Source organism: Schistocerca americana, chromosome 8, assembly GCF_021461395.2.
Source record: "Schistocerca americana isolate TAMUIC-IGC-003095 chromosome 8, iqSchAmer2.1, whole genome shotgun sequence".
Lineage (NCBI taxonomy): Eukaryota > Metazoa > Arthropoda > Insecta > Orthoptera > Acrididae > Schistocerca > Schistocerca americana.
The window spans coordinates 290,817,186-290,842,710 of NC_060126.1; the positions used below are offsets into that span (position 1 = coordinate 290,817,186).

General features: G+C 39.5%; 1 protein-coding gene across 1 annotated transcript in view; it reads right to left on the bottom strand.

Moving 5' to 3' along the window:
- LOC124544678 (rabankyrin-5-like) overlaps positions 1-25,525 on the bottom strand; it is a 426,179-nt gene that overhangs the window by 32,542 nt on the left and 368,112 nt on the right. The window contains exon 19 of the mRNA XM_047123303.1: positions 42-248. Coding sequence (XP_046979259.1) covers positions 42-248 — 207 coding nt within the window. The remainder of the gene's footprint in view (positions 1-41; positions 249-25,525) is intronic.

Consider the following 25,525-nt stretch of genomic DNA (forward strand, 5'->3'; position numbering starts at 1 on the left):
CATTGTGTTAAGAGAAAACAAGATGTAATATTTATTCTCACCTCGGCATCCAGCTGTGATTCAGTAAGAAGTACACGTGCTGTGCCTAGTTGACCTTCACGGCAAGCAATATGCAATGCATTATCTCCTTCTGAATCTGAGGCATCTGCATCAGCACCATTCTGTAGCAAAGCTGACACAACAGCTGCATGACCTGCTCCAGCTGCAACATGCAAAGCTGTTCTTCGGTGTGCATCACGGTCATCTACCTGCCAGAATTAATTAAATGCACTATATGAATATACAAGTAACATACAAAGTATGAATAAACAGCTATAGTTCATATTGAATTACCACATTTGAGCAGGCCCTGAGAGGAGCAGAGCTACATCATCAATAAGCTTTCTGACTAGGGTACTACAGAAGTCAATTTTGAAATATTATGGTTTTATTTCATATCTGACTAACTGCAGTAACAGTTCAAATACACTTCACTGTTATCACAACATTCATACTGTTTATTATGTAACAGTTCTGCAGCAACACTAAAATAATTCTCTATTCTGACATATAAAAACTTTTCCAGCACTATATAGCCGTCATTTCACCGCCACACCCAGTCTTTTAATTTCCTTTTATTTCTCTCCTTCCCGCTACTTCCTCCCCCCCCCCCCCCCTCCCCACCTCCTCTCCTGCCCTCTGTCTAAACTGCAGCACTTAACTGTCCACCACCCCCACCATACTATCCCTCCCCCTTCCCGCCCCAGCCTCCTCCTTACCTCCACCCAGTTGCCACTCCCATCATGCACTGGTGCTGCTGTTAGCAGTGTGGTTTCAGTTATCTGAGACTGCAGATGTGTGTGCAAGTTGCATTTGCGTGCGTGCGTGTGTGTGTGTGTGTGTGTGTGTGTGTGTGTGTGTGTGTGCGCGCGCGCGCGCGCGCGCGCGCGCGAATGTATGTCTATTGCTGACAAAGGCCTTAATGGCCAAAAGCTATAATTGTGTGAATCTTTTTGTTGTGCCTATCGCAACTCAGCATTTCCGCTAGATGGTGAGTAGCAACTTCCCTTCTCTAATACTGATGTAAAAACTTTGATAATATATAGTTGAATATCTAGTTGAATCTAACCTATTTCACTACTGAATATTGATAGGCCTGGCAATCACGCACACACACTGCACCTGGACAACTTTACACACATCCACTCTCACACAGACAGGAAATATACAATTCCTTCAACTGCTGGATTATTACTCTTAATGCTGTATTGTTGAGCCGTAACCAGACTGACTCACAGTAGTGTGTAAATCATGTGAGAAACTTTCAGTAAATGTCACATCATGAGAGAACCTAGTTAGCAAAGAGGATAAGAATGTAACATACAGTATTTTTACAACATGCATAAGATGTTTGTTCTTGTATATTAGTATCTAATCCCTGGGGCTAAATAACTACGCAGAAATAGACTTATCTTTGCACTGAGAAAGTGGCAGTTGTATCTGTACCTTCTTTGATAATTCTCAGGTACAAATGGCAAAAAGCAAAAGGTTGCAGAACAAAAATATTATGTAACAGATTTTATACATTCTACAATGATTCTTTATTCTCTCTTTTTATCATCTGGCTGTCTGAACAAGGCCACTGCCTGCTGAAACCCTGTTATAGCAATGCATCATGCTCATGCCATAGCATCGTAAAAAATATATTAAATAGTGGTAGATATTTGTAATTTGCAATCTCAATTTGGCAAAAATAGAAACCATATTGGCAAAAATAGAAACCATAAAATAGCAGTAACATCTGAATGCCTGTTACAAAGAGAAGTTACAAGTTAAATAAATAGCAAATTCTATTAAGTAAAACAAAATCCACAAAAGATTTTGATATCTATAAATTCAGAATTAATAACAAAAAATTCCACTAAATTAAATGGTGCTTTTGAAGCTTTCTTGCAGATTAAAACAGTATGTCAGATCTGGAGTCAAATCTGAACTCTTACCTCCCACAGGAAATGTTAACTGACAGCAACAAAAGGTAAGGATCCTGGTTGAAATCTTGGTATGACAGTTTTAATTTGTTATGAAATTCTGTATCATGCACACTGATGCAGAGTGGAAGGGTCAATCTGAGTAGTGATTTTGGCTGAGAGCTCTTGGCTGGAGTAGGTGATAGGGACTGTACACGTATTAATGTATTTGTGCCAAGCAAACACCTAAGCAGTAAGACGTAGGGAAACTGTCAGGAATACTGGGGAAGATTGAGGATCCAGAAAGCGTAAAGCGGGGAAAAGGAGATACTAAATGGAAATATGGAAATCTTTGTGCGGAGTAGGAAAGTACCAGGGGGGACTATTAAGGTGTCATTAAAGTCAACCATATTATGCTCAGCAGCATGTTGTATGGGTAAGGAGCTCTATTTAGTGGAGGGGTGGTGCCTGTCAACCTATAAACAGTTCGTAAGACTTTTAGTATACTCTGAGAAAGACTGTGAGTCACTATACATGAAGTATCCTCATGTGAAAAGGCACTGTGAGAGGCATGTTTTATTGTGTAATCAATGACAGTTGTTGAAGAACAGATCCTGCTGGTAATCGGTATTCTGATGTGAACAAAGGCTCCGTAAGAGCCACTGCTTAAGTGGAGTTGAACATCAAGGAATTAGGCACTCTCAAAGAGAACAAGATAAACTGAAAGAGAGAAAAATGTTCATATTCTAGAGGGATGAGAGTAGAATCTCTTACAAATGAAAGGTTTCTGAAAATGGACTAGGTGAAAGGTGCAGTATCTATGTAGCCAGAATGATATCTTTAGATGGACCATGAAAACACTGACGTAGGAAAGTGTTATGTAAGTACCCATGCCAGTTCTATAAACTTTTTTTGAAGTTTAACGCGTCATTCATAGAATGAGGTGTTCCATGTCCTTGCTCTCCATTGCCTGATGAAATATGTTTGTGCATTAAGGTAGCTAGTAAGTAGGAAGTGTCCCACTTTTTGGAAGTTTCTAATGGTTTGTGCAGATTGTAGTTGTAGTGATCCTGTGGTATTACTGATGAAAGCAGCAGACTTGTGCTTCTACCTGCTCAGGGTAAGTTAATTGCTCCATGGGGCTGTGAGTGACGAGCAAGGAGCACAGGTGACACCCATGATGTCAAAGAAATCATTGCCAAAACAACTGATGTTCAGATTTTATTGTAAAAATTTTTCAGAGTCTCTTGTGAGATGCACTCATGAAACCATCTATCTGGAATTTAATGCCTGTGAAGTCGACCAGTCAGATGTTAGGAGTGTATGTTATTGGAAATACATGATGTTCATCATCTCTGGGTGTGTTATTCTGCTGAATACAAGAAAAATGTCTCTTTCAGTATCTTCAACGCTGTGGATTGAAGTCCATAGGGAGGAAGCTGGTTCACAGTTCAAGGGCACTGCATAGCACAACCCCTGCAGCATGGATATTGTATGGCAGCTGACAGAAAATGTGAGAGAATTGGAAAATCCAATAAAATATAAGAGCTCCAGATTGAAGGTTTCAATGACCCATTCTTATCACCCCCAGTAGGAAAATAAGCCACAAAACATTTCATTTAGCAACCTCAATGAAGGACGAGAAGATAAGGCGCAAAGAAAGAGATGAAAAGAAGGTTTTAAACAAAAATTTCACAAAAATATTCAAGAATATATGTTGTCAAATTCAAGAAGTCAACAATGGAACATGTAGCAGTGCATACATTATACAGCTGCACTCAAATTATTAATACATTAAAGATGAAGATGTCTGTGTAGAAACGAGTTGTGCACATACAGTTCAAGTTGTGACATGGAATATTTTACATCTGTTCTTAAGAGAAGATTTCTGATGACGGAAAGTGTCCACAGAGTGCCGACAACTACACTGTGATTCACCACAGCACACAGTTACGTCATATGGTGAGATGTATTAACCAAAATTTATGACAAAATTTTATGGTTTGTTCATAGTTGACATTGGTAAGGAGTGACATAGATGAACTGTGTTAAAACTATAAAATTTGTCACAACTGCTAAGTAGTGGCAAACTCAGAATTATAAGTTTTGTAATATTCTGAGCCAGTCGCCACACATAAAAGGCATGTGAAACACAGGGAATTGATGCTACTGCTTTATTTGCTAAATTTCAAAAGGAAATGTTTAAAAAATTAGAGGGTGTTCTTAAGGTGCAATTGGATAGTATTAATGCAGAATTAGCTGTGCTTAAAATGCAATGTGAAGCTAATAAACTAAACAATAGGGAATACTACTAAGTATAATAACAACACAGGGAAATTGGTTATGAAAAATCATCCCGGAGCCACTCTGTAGCAGTTTTGGATGTGTTGGGTGTCATATTGTCCTGCTGCAATTGCCCAAGTGCGTCAGAATGCACAATGGACATGAATGGATGAAGGTTATCAGACAGGATGCTTACGTACGTGTCAAGGTCCCATACCACTCCAACTGCACATGCCCCACACCATTACAGAGCTTCCACCAGCTTGAAGAGTCCCCTGCTGACATGCAGGGTTCATGGATTCACGAGGTTGTCTTCATACCCATACATATCCATCCGCTCGATACAATTTAAAACTAGCCCTGCAACATGTTTCCAGTCAACAGCAGTCCAATGTTGGTGTTGATGGGCCCAAGCAAAGTGTAAAGCTTTGTGTCGTATAGTCATCAAGAGTACACAAGTGGGCCTTCAGCTCAGAAAGCCCATATCGATGTTTCGCTGAATGGTTCACATGCTGACACTTGTTTATCACCTAGTATTGAAATTTGCAGCAAATTACAGAAGGATTACACTTCTGTCACGATGAACAATTCTCTTCAGTCACTGGCGGTCCCATTCTTGCAGGATCTTTTTCTGGCAGCAGCAATGATGGAGATTTGCTGTTTTACCAGATTTGTGATATTCACTCATGAAATGGTCATACGGGGAAATCCTCACTTCATTGCTACATAGGAGATGCTGTTTGCCATTGTTCATTTGCCAACTACGACACCGTATTCAAACTCACTTAAATCTTGATAACCTGCCACTTTTGCAGCAGTAACTGATCTAACAACTGTGCCAGAGACTTGTTGTCTTATATAGGCATTGCCGTCTGCGGTGCCATCTTCTGTCTGTTTACATCTCTCTGTATTTGAATATGCATGCCTATACCAGTTTCTTTGGCACTTCATTGTATTTCTTACGTGCCTTTTCTAGAGCTTTCCCAAGAGCACTTAGTCATTTAGTCGGTGACATGACAGAATGGGGAACAGTCATTTCCAAGGATTTTAAATAATGGGAAGACTTTATGAACAATTTGAAAGAAAATATCCGTCTATAAGAAAACAGGTGGTGTTGATGTTACAATTTTTAGACACCTAAGTATTATAATAATTCTTGGGGTGGCTAAAAGAAATATACTGAATGGAATTTAATGCAATCAGAGTAAAACTATTTTGCACAAGTGTTAGTTGGGAAACTTCCACAGTACATACAGAAGGAGATTTTGCATAGAGGAGGAAGGATGTGAAGCAGCTACTGACCTTTTTCTTTCAAGAATTGCCTCCCAAACTCTGGTGTGTCATACATGAAATTATTATAAAAATGTCTATCTGGCAACAATGGAGCCAACTGCTGGCAGCAGTACACCCATGCGATGACTGTGAGTTGCAGTGATTCACAAATTTGGTAACACTATCTCTTTCCCACCCCACCATCACAAACACAGAACACTGTCTAGCCTATGATACATCATTGCCATCTACAGTGTCAGTGAACTTTAACTGAAAGTGATGTGTGTTATCAGTAATAGTATAATATTTTTGTTAGTAGCTACATTCGTAACGGAAAAAAAAATGAAAAAAAGAGTATTCATATGATGTGGGCTACAAATTGAAAGTAATAGCACAGTCGACAATGATTATGATGATGATGATGATGATGATGATGATGATGATGAAAGTTCAGATGATAATTCTCAGTGATTTCAAAGGACAGTTCAGTTTTATAAACTAAGAATTTGTTTAATGTGGCTTGGCAATCTAACTATAAAAATGGTAAAAATGTTATTTTTAAAAAAAATTGCTTAAAAATTAAGGTGTTTCGTACAGCCCATATAATACTGTATACAAACAGAAGCACAGGATGAAAGGGGAGTAATTATTGTCATATATCCCAAAATAACTGTACCACAGAAACAGGATCAAACTACACAACAAGTGAATATACAATTTTTCACAAAACATCCTGTGAAACTTTTAGACACTAGTATGAACCAGATTACAACTCACTCTGATCAAAATGAGATATGAACTAACGAAAACAATTTAAACGCAGGAAAATGGGGGATCGTCCTAGAGAGAGGGCCAAAATCAAGGATGTGATATTTCAGCAGTAGGCCCAAAGAAACAGAAATAGGCTTTGTTTAGTCAAATGTTATCACTGAGGGATCAGTTGGTAGAAGGAAAACAATTTTCAACACAAGAATAAGCAAACCTTTTGTATTAGGCACAAAGGAAGGTAAACCAGTAGATATTTATATAATAGAGTGAAACATTCCACGTGGGAAAAATATATCTAAAAACAAAGATGATGTAACTTACCAAATGAAAGCGTTGATATGTTGATAGACACACAAACACGAACACACACACAAAATTGAAGGTTTCGCAACCAACGGTTGCTTCATCAGGAAAGAGGGAAGGAGAGGGAAAGACGAAAGGATGTGGCTTTTAAGGGAGAGGGTAAGGAGTCATTCCAATCCCGGGAGCGGAAAGACGTACCTTAGGGGGAAAAAACTTGCCCTTCAATATATCCTCTCTTCCCGTTACCCACCAGGCCTCAACCTCCGCTAATTTCAAGTTGCCGCCGCTCATACCTCACCTGTCATTCAACAACATCTTTGCCTCTGTACTTCCGCCTTGACCGACATCTCTGCCCAAATTCTTTGCCTTTACATATGTCTGCTTGTGCCTGCATATGTGCGGATGGATGTGTGTGTGTACGCCAGTATGTACCTGTCCTTTTTTCCTCCTAAGGTAAGCCTTTCCGCTCCCGGGATTGGAATGACTCCTTACCCTCTCCCTTAAAACCCACATCCTTTCGTCTTTCCCTCTCCTTCCCTCTTTCCTGATGAACAAACCGTTGGTTGCGAAAGCTTGAATTGTGTGTGTGTGTGTGTGTGTGTGTGTGTGTGTGTGTGTGTGTGTGTGTGTGTGTGTGTGTTTGTGTGTTTATTTGTTTGTCTATCAACATACCAATGCTTTTGTTTGGTAAGTTACATCATCTTTGTTTTTAGATATATTTTCCCCAGTAGGTATTTATATAGATTTGGGAAGTGAAATCTCATTACTATCGCAAGAACAGTCAGTATATGTTAAGAACCCATGTTACTATCCCATGATGCCAGTTGGTGGGTGGGTGGGTGGGGGGGTGTGCCATTGCACATCACTGGAATAACTGGCACTAAAGAGAGAATTTTCAGAGAAGAAACTCAAACAACATTAAGTACAAATAATTTTAATGTTCACGCAAAAATGTAAACTTACAGGTATTATTAGGCATCAATTTGTTAATAAAATATACAGGACAGTTAGATTTTGATAGCAAAATCTTTTATATGCAACATGGACAATGTCTCTATGTGAACCATCCAACACAATATGAAAGGGTATATATGAGTGTGTATTTACATATATATATATATATATATATATATATATATATATATATATATATATATAAGGCAACAGTTTGTTGCGAAAGCTTGAATTTTGTGTGTGTGTTTTTGTGTGTTTGTGTGTCTATCGACCTGCCAGCGCTTTTGTTCGGTAAGTCACCTGATCTTTGTTTTTATATATAATGAGTGTGTATTTAGTAACACACACTCATAGAAATTATGAAGTAAGTGAAAGAGAATGTATAGCTGGAGAAGATTTATTATGTCATAAGGCTTACAAGTCTAATCTCTTAACCGAAGACCAGAAGAAAGACTTAGATAATATTTTACAGAAGTACCGAGATGTATTTTCTGACAAATCAGGACTAACAGAAGGCTGTGTGTGTCATTTCAAACTTAAAGACAGTGAATCCTTCTTTTGTAAATAATATCCAATGTCTTTAGTTTTACGAGCAGCAGTCGAAGACAAAATAAATAAAACGGCAGAAAACAAGGATATAGAAAGAAATCTTAATGTCCAAAATAATCCACTGCTAGTGGTAAAGAAAGCTACAGGAGGACCACGTTTGGTGTTCAATGCTCGCATGTTGAATAAACACACATAAATGGAAGGAGACCGACATGTACATATAGTCAATATGCCAGCCAAATTGAAATGAGGGAAGCATTTCAGTTCAATGGACTTGACATAATTTTATTGACAGATAACACGAACATACAAAGCATTTTTATATGATGGCAAATTGTATCAGTTTCTAGATTTACAGATCAGTTTGAACATCTCATTTTCAGAATGAAATTTTCACTCTCATTTTCAGTTTTCATTAAGGTTCTTGATGAAGACTTGTTGTTGTGGTCTTCAGTCCTGAGGCTGCTTTGATGCAGCTCTCCGTGCTACTCTATCCTGTGCAAGCTTCTTCATCTCCCATTACTTACTGCAACCTACATCCTTCTGAATCTGCTTAGTGTATTCACCTCTTGGTCTCCCTCTAAGATTTTTACTCTCCACACCGGCCTCCCCCCCCCCCCCCCCCCCCCCCCCAATGCTAAATTTGTGATCCCTTGATGCCCCAGAACATGTCCTAATAACCAGTCCCTTCTTTTTGTCAAGTTGTGCCACAAACTCCCCTTCTCCCCAATTCCATTCAATACCACCTCATTAGTTATGTGACCCACCCATCTAATCTTCAGCAGTCTTCTGTAGCACCACATTTCAAAAGCTTCTATTCTCTTCTTGTCCAAACTATTTATCGTCCATCTTTCACCTCCATACATGGCTACACTCCATACAAATACTTTCAGAAACGACTTCCTGACACTTAAATCTATACTCAATGTTAACAAATTTCTCTTCTTCAGAAACCCTTTCCTTGCCATTGCCAGTCTACATTTTATATCTTCTCTACTTCGACCATCATCAGTTATTTTGCTCCCCAAATAGCAAAACTCCTTTACTACTTTAAGTGACTCATTTCCTAATCTAATTCCCACAGCATCACTCGACTTAATTTGACTACATTCCATTATCCTCGTTTTGCTTTTGTTGATGTTCATCTTATATCCTCCTTTCAAGACACTGTCCATTCCGTTCAACTGCTCTTCCAAGTCCTTTGCTGTCTCTGACAGAATTATAATGTCATCGGCGAACCTCAAAGTTTTTATTTCTTCTCCATGGATTTTAATACCTACTCCGAATTTTTCTTTTGTTTCCTTCACTGCTTGCTCAATATAGACATTGAATAACATCGGGGATAGGCTACAACCCTGACTCACTCCCTTTCCAACCACTGCTTCCCTTTCATGCCCCTCGACTCTTGTAACTGCCATCTGGTTTCTGTACAAATTGTAAATACCTTTTCACTCCCTGTATTTTACCCCTGCCACCTTCAGAATTTGAAAGAGAGTATTCCAGTCAACATTGCCAAAAGCTTTCTCTAAGTCTACAAATGCTAGAAACGTAGGTTTGCCTTTCCTTAATCTTTCTTCTAAGATAAGTCGTAAGGTCAGTATTGCCTCACGTGTTCCAATACTTCTATGGAATCCAAACTGATCTTCCCCGAGGTCGGCTTCTACCCGTTCTTCCATTCGTCTGTAAAGAATTCATGTTAGTATTTGCAGCCGTGACTTATTAAACTGATAGTTCGGTAATTTTCACATCTGTCAACACCTGCTTTCTTTGGTATTGGAATTATTATATTCTTCTTGAAGTCTGAGGGTGTTTCTCCTGTCTCATACATCTTGCTCACCAGATGGTAAGTTTTGTCAGGACTGGCACTCCCAAGGCTGTCAGTAGTTCTAATGGAATGTTGTCTACTCCCAGGGCCTTGTTTCAACTCAGGTCTTTCAGTGCTCTGTCAAACTCTTCACGCAGTATCATATCTCCCATTTCATCTTCATCTACATCCTCTCCCATTTCCATAATATTGTCCTCAAGTACATCACCCCCGTATAGACCCTCTATATACTCCTTCCACCTTTCTGCTTTGCTTTCCTTTCCTTTCCTTTCCTTTCCTTTCCTTTCCTTTCCTTTCCTTTCCTTTCTTTGCTTAGAACTGGGTTTCCATCTGATCTCTTGATATTCATGCAAGTGGTTCTCTCTTCTCCAAAGGTCTCTTTAATTTTTCTGTAGGCAGTATCTATCTTACCCCTAGTGAGATAAGCCTCTACATCCCAACATTTGTCCTCTAGCCATTCCTGCTTAGCCATTTTGCATTTCCTGTCAATCTCATTTTTATTTATTTATTGTTCCGTGGGACCAAATTAAGGAGAAGTCTCCATGGTCATGGAACGAGTCAATACATGAAATTATAACACGATATTAGAAACAGATAAAATGAAGTATAAAAAAACATATTCAGGTGACAAGTCGTAAGTTTAAATGAAGAAAATCAACAATGTAACACTGGAATTTGCTTAATTTTTTAGCTCTTCCAGGAGCTCCTCAACAGAATAGAAGGAGTGAGCCATGAGGAAACTCTTCAGTTTAGACTTAAAAGAGTTTGGGCTACTGCTAAGATTTTTGAGTTCTTGTGGTAGCTTATTGAAAATGGATGCAGCAGAATACTGCACTCCTTTCTGCACAAGAGTCAAGGAAGTGCATTCTACATGCAGATTTGATTTCTGCCTAGTATTAACTGAGTGAAAGCTGCTAACTCTTGGGAATAGGCTAATATTGCTAACAACAAATGACATTAAAGAAAATATATACTGTGAGGGCAATGTCAAAATTCCTAGATTTTTGAATAGGGGTCAACAAGAGGTTCTCGAACTTACACCACATATAGCTCGAACAGCCCGTTTTTGAGCCAAAAATACCCTTTTTGAATCAGAAGAATTACCCCAAAAAATAATACCATATGACATAAGCGTATGAAAATATGCGAAGTAGACTACTTTTCGTGTTGAAGTGTCACTTATTTCAGATACTGTTCTAATGGTAAATAAAGCAGCATTTAGCTTCTGAACAAGATCCTGGACATGGGCTTTCCACAACAGCTTACTATCTATCTGAACGCCTAGGAACTTGAACTGTTCTGTCTCGCTTATAATATGCCTATTCTGTCTGATCAAAATATCGGTTCTTGTTGAATTGTGAGTTAGAAACTGTAAAAACTGAGTCTTATTGTGATTTAGCATCAAATTATTTTCCACAAGCCACGAACTTATTTCATGAACTACATTATTTGTTACTGTTTCAATATTACACACAAGATCCTTCACTATCAATCTGGTGTCATCAGCAAACACAAATATTATTGAATCACCTGTAATACTAGAAGGCATATCATTTATATAAATAAGAAGCAGCAGTGGCCCCAGCACCGACCCTTGGGGAACGCCCCACTTAACAGTGCCCCATTGGGACTGAACATCACTACCACTCTCAATATTGCGGAGAATTACCCTCTGCTTTCTGTTCTTAAAGTAAGAGGCGAATCAATTGTAAGCTACTCCCCTTACTCCATAATGGTCCAACTTCTGCGGTAATATTTTGTGGTCAACACCGTCAAAAGCCTTAGTTAAATCAAAGAAAACACCTAGCGTTCGCAACCTTTTATTTAATCCGTCCAAAACCTCACAGAGAAAAGAGAATATAGCATTTTCAGTTGTTAAACCATTTCTAAAACCAAACTGAACATTTGACAGCAAATTATGTGAATTTAAATGCTCCAGTAACCTTGTATATACAACCTTCTCAATAACTTTAGCAAACACCGATGGCATAGAAATAGGTCTAAAATTGTCAACATTATCAATGTCTCCCTTTTTATAAAGTGGCTTCACAACCGAGTACTTCAATCGGTCAGGAAACCAACCATTCCTAAAGGAAAAGTTACAGATATGGCTGAGAACTGGGCTAACATACATAGAACAATACTTCAGTATTCTGCTGGATACCCCGTCATATCTATGAGTGTTCTTGGTCTTTAGTGATTTAATTATTAACTCAATCTCCCTCTTGTCAGTATCATGGAGGAGCATTTCAGGTAACAGTCTCGGAACACTTTTTTCTAAGAGCATTATATGATTCCCTGTTAGGACTAGGTTTCTATTTAGTTCACATGCTATATTCAGAAAGTGATTATTAAATACTGTACATATATGCGACTTATCAGTAACACGGACATTCCCACTATGCACTGATTCTATATCCTCGACCTGTCTCTGCAGACCAGCAAATTCCTTTACGACTGACCATATGGTCTTAATTTTATCCTGAGACTTAGCTATTCTATCTGCATACCACATACTTTTTGCCTTCCTAATAACATTTTTAAGCACCTTACAATACTGTTTGTAATGGGCTGCTGCATTTAGATTTTGACTGTTTCTAACGTTTTGATATAATTGCCACTTTGTTCTACAAGACATTCTTATCCCTCTAGTCAGCCACCCAGGCTGCCTGTTTGTGCTAGTACCCTGTTTTGAACGTTCTAATGGAAAGCAGCTTTCAAAGAGCATGAGAAAAGTCTTGAGAAAAGCATTATATTTATCGTCTACTGTATCAGCACTATAAACATCTTGCCACTCTTGTTCCTTTATAAGGCTTACAAAGGTCTCTACAGCAACTGGATCAGCTTTCCTGAACAGCTGATGACTATATTTAACACATGTTGCAGCACAAAAATCTTTTAAAGTTAAAATTTGTGCATCATGATCTGAAAGGCCATTAACCTTTTTGCTAACAGAATGCCCTTCTAGTAATGAGGAATGAACAAGAATGTTTTCTATGGTTGTTCTACTGTTCCCTTGCACTCTCATTGGAAAAAATACGGTTTGCATAAGATTATATGAATTAAAGAGGTCTACCAGCATCCTCTTTCTTGCACAACCACTTATACAATTAATATTGAAGTCACCACATATAACTAACTTTTTGTATTTCCTATAAAGTGAACCAAGAACCTCCTCTAGCTTTAGCAAAAATGTTGTGAAATCGGAGTCTGGGGATCTATAAATAACAACAGTTAGAAGTTTAGCTCCGTTAAATTTAACCACACCTGCGCAACATTCAAACACCTTTTCAGTGCAGTACTTTGAAACTGCAATTGACTCAAATGGGATGCCGTTTTTCACATATATGGCTACTCCCCCACACCGCAAAGAGCTCCTCGAAAAGCTGCCAGCCAACCTGTATCCTGGTAAAGGAAGCCTCTGAATTATCTCCTTATTTAAGAAGTGTTCAGATATACCAATAATTTCAGAGTCAACATCTATAAGTAGTTCACTAACTTTATCTCTAATACCTTGTATATTTTGATGAAATATACTAATCCCTCATTACTCGGATACCTAAGCTTTGTCAAAAGTGATTCCCTTGTTAGAGAGACTTTCCTTAAGCAGGAATACCTATCAGCTGACTTCAATCTAAAAATGGTGCAGCTCTAACACCCACTACTGCAGGAATTTTCCCATGAGTGATCCCACCAACCCCACCTATACTGTCACCTATAAGCTTTGCCAACCTCCCCTTCCCATACCTGTTGAGGTGCAGGCCATGTCTAGTGAAACCCGTCCTGCTGATAGACTCCACCGACACAACTGAAATGTGATCCATGCTTTCTGTCATCAGCGCACCCCCAAGTCTCATGTTATTACGCCTGACGGCTGTATTAAGATGAGGCCGATCGTGACACTGAAACAGTTCCACGAAATGCACATTCGTGTTGCCAGTCTGAGTGGCTATCTTTTCCAGGTCACCATCTATGTTATACTCCCCATCCCTATCAATACTATTACCAGCCCCACCCACAATCACTACCTGATCCTCTTTAGTAAAACCCCTACATAACCCCCTATGTTAACAGTCACCTGAGCCAACCCTGCATTAGGCTTCACAATGCTGGTGACCTGGTACTCACTCCCCAGCACTTCCTGCAACTGCTGGCCTACACCTCTACCATGAGAACTACCCAACAGCAGAACCTTCTTCTTCCTCTTTGACTTTGCAACTGTTCTAGGCACAGTAACTACTGAGGTCTGCTGCATACTTCCTACATCTACAGCTACTAGAGATTCCTCTCCACTAGACTCTGACAGTTGGTCACATCTATTGTAAACACCAATAGTAAAACTATCTGAAAATCTTCTTCTTCTAGCAGATCTCTTGCCAACAGCCAGCTCCCATTCCCCAACCCCCTTCTCCCTCCTCATTCTATCTAGTTCCTGTGCGTTTTTCAACTGCACCTGAAGGGCACAGATCTTACGCTCCTGCTCCTCTATCAACTTACTCTTGCTACATAACCCGCAGTTCCAGGAGAGGATCTCACCAGAACGCCCACCGGCTTCCCCACTGCATTCCCCCCAGTGAAAATACTTCGAACAAGTCTCACACCGCAATCCACTACTCACGAACCTACGGCAAAGCCCACACTTCTCACTCATGGTAAAATTTTACGTTTTCTAAGTTCCGCTACTACAATAAGAAGATGTTAAAAACCTGACTACAATAATCAAAAACTTACTCTACAAGGGAAGTAACTACTATTATTAACAGTATTAATAAACAACAAATGTGAATATAACAAAAGACTAATACAGAAAGAGAATCAAACGTCTGATGACACAGTAACGAAGCTGAAAACAGTTCCCAAAAGGTTCTTCTGAAATTATTTCACCAGAAAACACCAAGAACACCGGTTGAATACTACTAAAGTTTCTAAATAAACCACTATACACAAACAATTAATTAGTACTTAGCTTTCGATGCGCCGCTACAGCTGCAACTGGTCAGCGCGGAATGTAAACACAGGCAAGAGGTTAAGTCGCACGATACGAAACACTCACAAATATCAGGTCACAACACAAGAAAGGCAGAGGTGAATGAAGAAACCACTAATACGTCACTTATATAGTAAATATTATCACAAAAACCGTTAAAATATGTATCTGAAACCTAAAAACATATGAAAACTTAGAGAGCGATCTCACACGCAGACGTTTGTATTCCTTTTTGCCTGCTTCTTTTACTGCATTTTTATATTTTCTCCTTTCATCAATTAAATTCAATATTTCTTCTGTTACCCAAGGATTTCTACTAGCCCTCATCTTTTTACCTACTTCATCATCCGCTGCCTTCACTACTTCATCCCTCAGAGCAACCCATTCTTCTTCTACTGTATTTCTTTCCCCCATTCCTGTCAATTGTTCCCTCATGCTCTCCCTGAAACTCTGTACAACCTCTGGTTTAGTCAGTTTATCCAGGTCCCATCTCCTTAAATTCCCACCTTTTTGCAGTTTCTTCAGTTTTAATCTACAGTTCATAACCAATAGATTGTGGTCAGAGTCCACATCTGCCCCTGGAAATGTCTTACAATTTAAAACCTGGTTCCTAAATCTCTGTCTTACCATTATATAATCTATCTGATACCTTCTAGTATCTCCAGGATTCTTCCATGTATACAACCTTCTTTTATGATTCTTGAACCAAGTGTTAGCTATGATTAAGTTATGCTCTGTGCAAAATTCTACCAGATGGCTTCCTCTTTCATTTCTTACCCCCAATCCATATTCACCTACTATATTTCCTTCTCTCCCTTTTCCTACTCTCGAATTCCAGTCACCCATGACTATTAAATTTTCCTCTCCCTTCAGTACCTAAATCATTTCTTTTATCTCATCGTACATTTCATCAATTTCATCATCATCTGCAGAGTTAGTTGGCACATGAACTTGTACTACTGTAGTAGGTGTGGGCTTCGTGTGTATCTTGGCCACAATAATGCATTCACTATGCTGTTTGTAGTAGCTTACCTGCACTCCTATTTTTTTATTCATTATTAGACCTACTCCTGCATTACCCCTATTTCATTTTGTATTTATAACCCTGTATTCACCTGACCAGAAGTCTTGTTCCTCCTGCCACCGAACTTTACTAACTCCCACTATATCTAAATTTAACCTATGCATTTCCCTTTTTAAATTTTCTAACCTACCTGCCCGATTAAGGGATCTGACATTCCACGCTCCGATCCGTAGAATGCCAGTTTTCTTTCTCCTGATAACAATGTCCTCTTGAGTAGTTCCCGCCCGGAGATCTGAATGAGGGAATATTTTACCCAAGAGGACACCATCATCATTTAACCATACAGTAAAGCTGCATGCCCTCAGGAAAAATTACGGCTGTAGTTTCTCCTTGCTTTCAGCTGTTTGCAGTACCAGCACAGCAAGGCCGTTTTGGTTAGTGTTACAAGGCCAGATCAGTCAATCATCCAGACGGTTGCCCCTACAACTACTGAAAAGGCTGCTGCCCCACTTCAGGAAGCACACGTTTGTCTGGCCTCTCAACAGATACCCCTGTGTTGTGGTTGAACCTACGGTATGGCCATCAGTATCGCTGAGGCACGCTAGCCTCCCCACCAATGGCAAGGTCCATGGTTCATGAAGCCTTAGCGAATGAATTACTACAGGAGTTGTTGATATATGTAGATGACATTTTAATAGTACCCAAGATGCGGGAAGAACATTGTAAAAGATTGATTGAAGCCTTACAAAAATTTTGAAAGAAAGGAATTGTGATTAAACTCACCAAATCCCACTTCAGATGAGAAGAGGTTAAGTTCCTAGGGCATCTGGTAGGCATATATGGGATCAAACCTGACCCAGAACACACAAGGGCAATTAAGGAATGTCCGGAACCAAGAAATATAAAAAAAAAAAAGGCTCATTCATCAGTTTAGCTGGGTTTTATCATCAATTCATACAAGGACAAAAGATGAACAGCCTGAGATGATTATTCTCATTAAAGCAAAAATCTAAATGGGTATGGGATGAGGAAGCACCAGAAGCTTTTCAAAACATTAAGCTATCTTTAGGAAATGCACTCATATTGCAAGATCCAAAATTAAATGAACCTTTCAAACTAGCAACAGATGCATCTGAACATGGATAGTATGCGAGCTGTTTCAGAGAAAATGGGACCCTGATATAGGAGAGTGTAATACTATTGCTGTCGTGAGTCATTGTTTAAATAAAGATGAACTAAATTACATAGCTATGGTAAAAGAATTGCTTGTGATTCTGTGGAACATTAAGAAGTTTCAAACATTAATTGGGGGATCAAAAACAGTCATTTATACTGACCATCAGGCATTATACTGTTTAATGGAAAGCTGCCTCTTGCATGACCGTCTAATGCATTGGGCATTATTCTTATGATATCATATAGAAACTGTTCGCATTAAAAGATCACAAAATATTGTTCTGGATGCTTTATCACTATTTCCTCTATGTTTGAATGACATGATGAGGACTTGTGGCTCAGGCATGATTTTCGCTGTAAATTTCCTCTCAATAACTTATATAAATGATGAAGTATGAAATTTTGTTGTAAGGATTAAACAGAATACTTATTTTGGTGATAAGATAAGTAATGAAAAACCAGCATTATGAACAACCAGAGAGAAAAGTATATGGTTCTATAAAGGAGATGCTTTGGTTTGTAAAGCAAAAGAAGGTAAATCAGCTTGAAGGCTGTGTATACCACAAATATGCTGAGAGATCTAACACGGTTTATCCATAAAGGCTATGGTCATTATGGCATACCGAAATGTATACAACACATGAACAAATTCTATTACTTCAAAAATTTGAGAAGTCTTATGATGCTGTGAAGTGTGTCAGAAGGTGAAAGAAGATAATATAGGTATCCCTTATAGGTTGTATCCTATAACACATATGGCATTACATGACAACTGCCATAGATATTTTTTTTTGTCAACTACCTCATAGTCACAGTGGAGTTAAGTATATTTCTGCACTTCTAGAATAGTGGTCAAATACGTTAGGCTTTATTTAATTAAGTAAGTACATACACCCATTGTGATACACTGCTTACAGGAATATTTCAGGGATATACGAAAACAATGAGGACTATTAACCGCTTTTGCTCACAATTCATTAGTAACAAAGAGTGTCTTGCATGGGAATGGTGAGACACGCAGCTATATCAAGATACCACCCGCAATCCAACCCATGTGAACAAGTCATGAAAGCACTGTGGAGACTATGTAGAACATATTGTTCACAATACCATACACGTGGGTACAACTCATTCCTGATTTTCAGATAGTAATAAATGAACTATTTATTTATTTATTTACTTATTCTTCATAATTGCAGTCTATTATCTGAGAAAGCTAAAACAAGCCATACAAATCACATTTCCTTGGATACTAAGAAATTATGTATTAATTATGAGAAGAATATTTGTTGGGGAACCATTATTGAAATTATTTAAGTGGCCATCTACACTCAAAGACTATTTGGAAGACATACATATGACAGAAGAACTACATCTATACACAGATGTAGATATGAGGACACAGAAGTGTAATAGTAAAGCACTTATTCCAACGTTTAATACTGATGAATTAGCGCTTGTTCGAATTCATCGTAGTTCCAATATAAAGAAAGAAACGAGTAATTATTTCCAAAGTATTGCGGATCACAAAGGATGTTGAGCACACCACACCAAGCGGCTTTATATCTTGCAGACCCCACAACACACCAAGATAAAGGTCTATATAATATAGATGTGATAAAATGATTTATTCCCTTGGGAGAACATCCATCTAAGAAAGTTCAGCAGGGTGATGTTTGTAAGGCCCAGAGTTAACTGATCTATTATTTACGCTATCATTTTCTGTGGAATAGTTTCTTCACTCTTTTTCTTTTCTACGGTCTTTTAATAAATATTCTCTCTCACTATCCTGTCCTAGAATCAGGTATATGGAACAGCCAAATTAGTCACAGAATATACATGTACTGTAAAAGAGTACACATAGTTGCTCATATATTGATATCTCGTATACAAGTGACTAACATTTATACCGGTTAAAATCTATGATTCAATTCAAATCTATCTTTCATATATTTTGTATGAATGTTTCATTATTTTGGTACTTCATGCAATATTATAAATTTATAGATATGGTACAGTGGTTAATTTAAATGCATTAGAAGAAGAATGCTAAGAACCTTCAATAGTGTATTACACTGTTTTTTTTTTTTTTTTTGGAAATTGTCTTAAATTATTAATTATGTCATTTTATGGTCCTAACATGCCATTTTCCCTCTTGAATTTCAGTATTCTTTTATAAAAATGGAAATGAAGTTCAAATGATTTGGACATCCACTAAACTGCTCCATTCGAGTCGCATGATGCCTGTGATGCCACGGCTAGTTCACTGCTACATCTACATCTACATCTACATCCATACTCCGCAAGCCACCCAACGGTGTGTGGCGGAGGGCACTTTACACGCCACTGTCATTACCTCCCTTTTCTGTTCCAGTCGCGTACGGTTCGCGGGAAGAACGACTGTCGGGAAGCCTCCATGCGCGCTCGAATCTCTCTAATTTTACATTCGTGATCTCCTCGGGAGGTATAAGTCCCATAACACTCCCCTGTGGCACGCCAGAGGTTACTTTAACGTCTGTAGACATCTCTCCATTGAGAACAACATGCTGTGTTCTGTTTGCTAAAAATTCTTCAATCCAGCCACACAGCTGGTCTGATATTCTGTAGGCTCTTACTTTGTTTATCAGGCGGCAGTGCGGAACTGTATCAAACTGCCTTCCAGAAGTCAAGGAAAATAGCATCTACCTGGGAGCCTGTATCTAATATTTTCTGGGTCTCATGAACAAATAAAGCGAGTTGGGTCTCACACGATCGCTGTTTACGGAATCCATGTTGGTTCCTACAGAGTAGATTCTGGGTTTCCAAAAACGACATGATACGCGAGCAAAAAACATGTACTAAAATTCTACAACAGATCGACGTCAGAGATATAGGTCTATAGTTTTGCGCATCTGCTCGACGACACTTCTTGAAGACTGGGACTACCTGTGCTCTTTTCCAATCATTTGGAACCTTCCGTTCCTCTAGAGACTTGCGGTACACGGCTGTTAGGAGGGGGGTAAGTTCTTTCGCGTACTCTGTGTAGAATCGAATTGGTATCCCGTCAGGTCCAGTGGACTTTCCTCTGTTGAGTGATTCCAGTTGCTTTTCTATTCCTTGGACACTTATTTCAATGTCAGCCATTTTTTCGTTTGTGCGAGGATTTAGAGAAGGAAATGCAGTGCGGTCTTCATCTGTGAAACAGCTTTGAAAAAAGGTGCTTAGTATTTCAGCTTTATGCGTGCCATCCTCTGTTTCAATGCCATCATCATCCTGGAGTGTCTGGATATGCTGTTTCGAGCCACTTACTAATTTAACGTAAGACCAGAACTTCCTAGGATTTTCTGTCAAGTCAGTACATAGAATTTTACTTTTGAATTCACTGAACACTTCACGCATAGCCCTCCTTACGCTAACTTTGACATTGTTTAGCTTCTGTTTTTCTGAGTGGTTTTGGCTGCGTTTAAACTTGGAGTGAAGCTCTCTTTGCTTTCGCAGTAGTTTCCTAACTTTGTTGTTGAACCACGGTGGGTTTTTCCCGTCCCTCACGGTTTTACTCGGCACGTACCTGTCTAAAACGCATTTTACGATTGCCTTGAACTTTTTCCATAAACACTCAACATTGTCAGTGTCGGAACAGAAATTTTCGTTTTGATCTGTTAGGTAGTCTGAAATCTGCCTTCTATTACTCTTGCTAAACAGATAAACTTTCCTCCCTTTTTTTATATTCCTATTAACTTCCATATTCAGGGATGCTGCAACGGCCTTATGATCACTGATTTCCTGTTCTGGGCTTACAGAGTCGAAAAGTTCGGGTCTGTTTGTTATCAGTAGGTCCAAGATGTTATCTTCATGAGTCGGTTCTCTGTTTAATTGCTCCAGGTAATTATCGGATAGTGCATTCACTATAATGTTACTCGATGCTCTGTCCCTACCACCCGTCCTAAACATCTGAGTGTCCCAGTCTATACCTGGTAAATTGGAATCTCCACCTAAGACTACAACATGCTGAGAAAATGTATATGAAATGTATTCCAGATTTTCTCTCAGTTGTTCTGCCACTAATGCTGCCCAATCGAGTGGTCGGTAAAAGGAGCCAATTATTAACCTAGCTCGGTTGTTGAGTGTAACCTCCACGCATAATAATTCACAGGAACTATCCACTTCTACTTCACTACAGGATAAACTACTACTAACAGCAACAAACACGGCACCACCGGTTGCATGCAATCTATCCTTTCTAAACACCGTCTGTGGCTTTGTAAAAATTTCGGCAGAATTTCTCTCTGGCTTCAGCCAGCTTTCTGTACCTATAACAATTTTAGCTTCGGTGCTTTCTATCAGCGCTTTAAGTTCCGGTACTTTACCAATGCAGCTTCGACAGTTTACAATTACAATACCGATTGCTGCTTGGTCCCCGCATGTCCTGACTTTGCCCCACACCCTTTGAAGCTGTTGCCCTTTCTGTACTTGCCCGAGGCCATCTAACCTAAAAAACCGCCCAGTCCACGCCACAAAACCCCTGCTACCCGTGTAGCTGCTTGTTGCGTGTAGTGGACTCCTGACCTATCCAGCGGAACCCGAAACCCCACCACCCTATGGTGCAAGTCGAGGAATCTGCAGCCCACACGGTCGCAGAACCGTCTCAGCCTTTGATTCAGACCCTCCACTCGACTCTGTACCAAAGGTTCGCAGTCAGTCCTGTCAACGATGCTGCAGATGGTGAGCTTTGCTTTCATTCCACTAGCGAGACTGGCAGTCTTCACCAAATCAGTTAGCCGCCGGAAGCCAGAGAAGATTTCCTCCGATCCATAGCGACACACATCATTGGTGCCGACATGAGTGACCACCTGCAGATGGGTGCACCCTGTACCCTTCATGGCATCCGGAAGGACCCTTTCCACATCTGGAGTGACTCCCCCCGGTATGCACACAGAGTGCACATTGGTTTTCTTCCCCTCTCTTGCTGCCATATCCCTAAGGGTCCCCATTATGCGCCTGACATTGGAGATCCTGACTACCAGTAAGCCCACCCTCTGCGACCGTCCAGATCTTGCAGACTGAGGGGCAACCTCTGGAACAGGACAAGCAGCCATGTCCGGCCAAAGATCAGTATCAGCCTGAGACAGAGCCTGAAACTGGTTCGTCAGACAAACTGGAGAGGCCTTCTGTTCAGCCCTCCGAAATGTCTTTTGCCCCCTGCCAAACCTCGAGACGACCTCCCTCTCTACCACAGGTGAGGGGTCAGCCTCAATGTGGGCAGTATCCCGGGCAGCCACAGTCATAGTCCGATCAGGGGATGCGTGAGACGAGCTGGCCGTCCGCCACAAACCCCCATCCGGACCCCCACAGTGATGCCCATTGGCAACAACCTCAAGCTGCGAGACCGAAGCCAACACTGCCTGAAGCTGGGAGCGGAGAGATGCCAACTCAGGCTGCATCCGAACACAGCAGTTGCAGTCCCTATCCATGCTAAAAACTGTTGTGCATAGAACGTCTGAACTAATTTACAGAGAGCACAAACAATGCGACACAAAATTTAAACAGTTATTAAAATACAAGATTGCCTAGTAAATGCAGTAATGCTGCTACTTGCGCACTGCTGACATGCTGCTTGGTGGCGGAAGGAGACTACGCGATTTTACACTATTCAGGTACTAAAACGCGATGCTACAACTCTCAAATACTATAATACGCCCGAAATTTATGAATTAAACAATGTAAGTACCAAAAACACGCAAAGAAATTAAGAATTAAACTATGTAACAAATAAGTGAGCTAGGAGTATACGACTTGCTGCTGGCAGCTGCTTATCCAACGGCGGCAGGGAGCACACTCCCTGCTCCTACTGTCTCAAAGCTAATTCACAGTGATGTCTTGTTTTGGAATTTATATTTTGGAGAATGGATTACAAATGGTGTGTAGTACCACACTATACAAATACATACATAAAACTCCTGGTAAATTATTTTCGGCTGTTCCAAAGAATGAGGTGGTGCGTAAAAAGTGATTGCACTGTACCGGCAGAATACCACAACATGTCAATGCCAAAGTTCCCTCACTTAATTAGAAATGTCTTGCACTCTGAAGTTTAACATTAATTTACCTCCGAGATATGCTTTCACACTGTTTCAATGGAGGATAGCATCGGTCAACAAAATTAAACTTCTAGTGAAAATTGTCGTTTTAAACTTCTAGTGAAAATTGTCATTTTACCTAAATACACCACAATTATTACGTAGCTCAGTTGTTGGAATTGTAAACTACGGAATTTTATAAGATGATGTCCACAGATTGCTGATTTGAATCTAACCTTTCAAGAACATTTTAACTTGTTTGTAAAACAACTCAACAGTCCTCTCATATGAAAACAAAATCACAATTACAAAACTGAACCACACCGATCAGAAACAGAATATTATTGTTTCCAGAATGAGAAAACATTCTGGAAACATCCCCTAGGCTGTGGTTAAGCCACTCCACAATATCCTTTCTTTCAGGAGTGCTAGTTCTGCAAGGTTTGCAAGAGAGCTTCTGTAAAGTTTGGAAGGTAGGAGGTGAGGTATTGGCAGAAGTAAAGCTGTGAGGACGGGGCGTGAGTCGTGCTTGGGTAGCTCAGTTGGTAGAGCACTTGCCTGTGAAAGGCAACGGATCCCGAGTTCGGGTCTCGATCCGGCACACAGTTTTAATCTGCCAGGAAGTTTCAGAATATTATTGTTTTCCTTGGTGTTTATATGCGCTTATATTTGTGATCGCTGTTCACATACATCATGTTGAAAAAGGTATTTTCTAATTAATGTGACCACATACTTTTTACTTTATTAGAAACAATGTTTTCATCTTCATACTGTCCAGCTAGGATCCTTATTGATTAAACTTTTGCAGTTTAAAAACATTTGACTATAGACTTTTACCTTACTTCATGTCCTAGTTCTGAACGAAGCAAGACGCATGGGACATCTATAAATTATTTGGTTGTTAAAACCAGGCAATTGTGATTATATTTAATTGTATCTAATGGGTATCGGTGTAGTTGACTTGCAAGAGTTTGTATGCTTATATGAAACTTGTGGAAAGGAAAATACACCTGAGCTGAAAATATGAGAGTACTAAGTTATCTCAAGTGAGAGAGGAAGTAATTTTTTGGTTCCTCTAACCTGCATTATTTCTTCGGAGAAGAAATTATGGAGATCGACGCAGCCACATATCCAAAGATGAGGATCAGCTAAACATTTCAAGTAAGTCAACTGTACTAAGAGAAGTGTGAAGTTTGCAATCCAGTTTTGCACTGCTCCTCTTGTCGCCGAAACCATTCGAATATGGTGACCGACATGATCAGGACTCGAAGAAAGGGGAAATTTTAAACGAAATCAAGATAAAAAAATATTGTGAGTTGCTATAGCAACCAATAGTAACAAGGCAGGGTAATTGTTTCACAGAGTTGGATTCTGCATAAATGGTAAAAAGGGGTGAAAATTAATAAATACCATACAAGAAAAGATGCAAGGAAAAATCTCAACAGTTTAGACTAAGAGGAGTTATGATGAGATCTATTCAACAATGAAGATCCAGTGTGGAGAGTAAGCACAGCACACACACACACACACACACACACACACACACACACACACACATTGTGGGAGTGTGGACCCCACAACCAACACGAACGACGCTAGCTGCTGCTCATTGGTGCTGACTACAAATCTGTTCACCGACACCAATGACGCCCGTGCTGTTCACCGGCGCTGATTCCACACCTGCTCACTGACGCAGCCTAAAACTCTATGCTGGGTGAGCGAAAGACAATTAACTGAGTGTGAAGTTAAGGACACTGTTCAATAATAGACTTTTAATATAGTTATTAAACTCAGAGGTTAATTTTTTTTAACAACAACTCGATCTAAAAGTAAAAAAAAATATGGATAATACTCAAAAAACTGGGGAAACATCAGAACCAGCCATGGCCATGACAGTGACAAAAGAAATGCCAGACTGGACTGAGTAGTAAATTTAATTAAAGCACTAAGTCTTAAATTGGACATAGTGAGTACTCAACTAAATGCTAGATTAGATGACCAAAGTGCAGCTGAACATGCTCAAATTGCAACTTTAAGTGAAAACATTAGATGCACTGACTGCAAATTCAGCTGCTTTAAGACTAGAACTAAGTCTTCCAAATTAGATTCAGTAAATACTCAGTTAAATGATAGATTAGATGAACAAAAGGCGGATTCAGCTGCGATAAGAAAGGAAAGGAACTAAGTGCTACTTTAAGTGAAAAGCAAGAAGCACAGGGTGAGGTTTTAAACGCTAAGTTCAGTGCCTTAAATGATAAAGTGGAGGGTTTGCAATTAGATTTAAAGAATGAATTAAGTAATTCCCTGACTACCCATGTAAACCATCTGTTCACTGACTTTAGTCAGACACAGAGTAACCAATTTCAGGACTTAGCTAAAAAA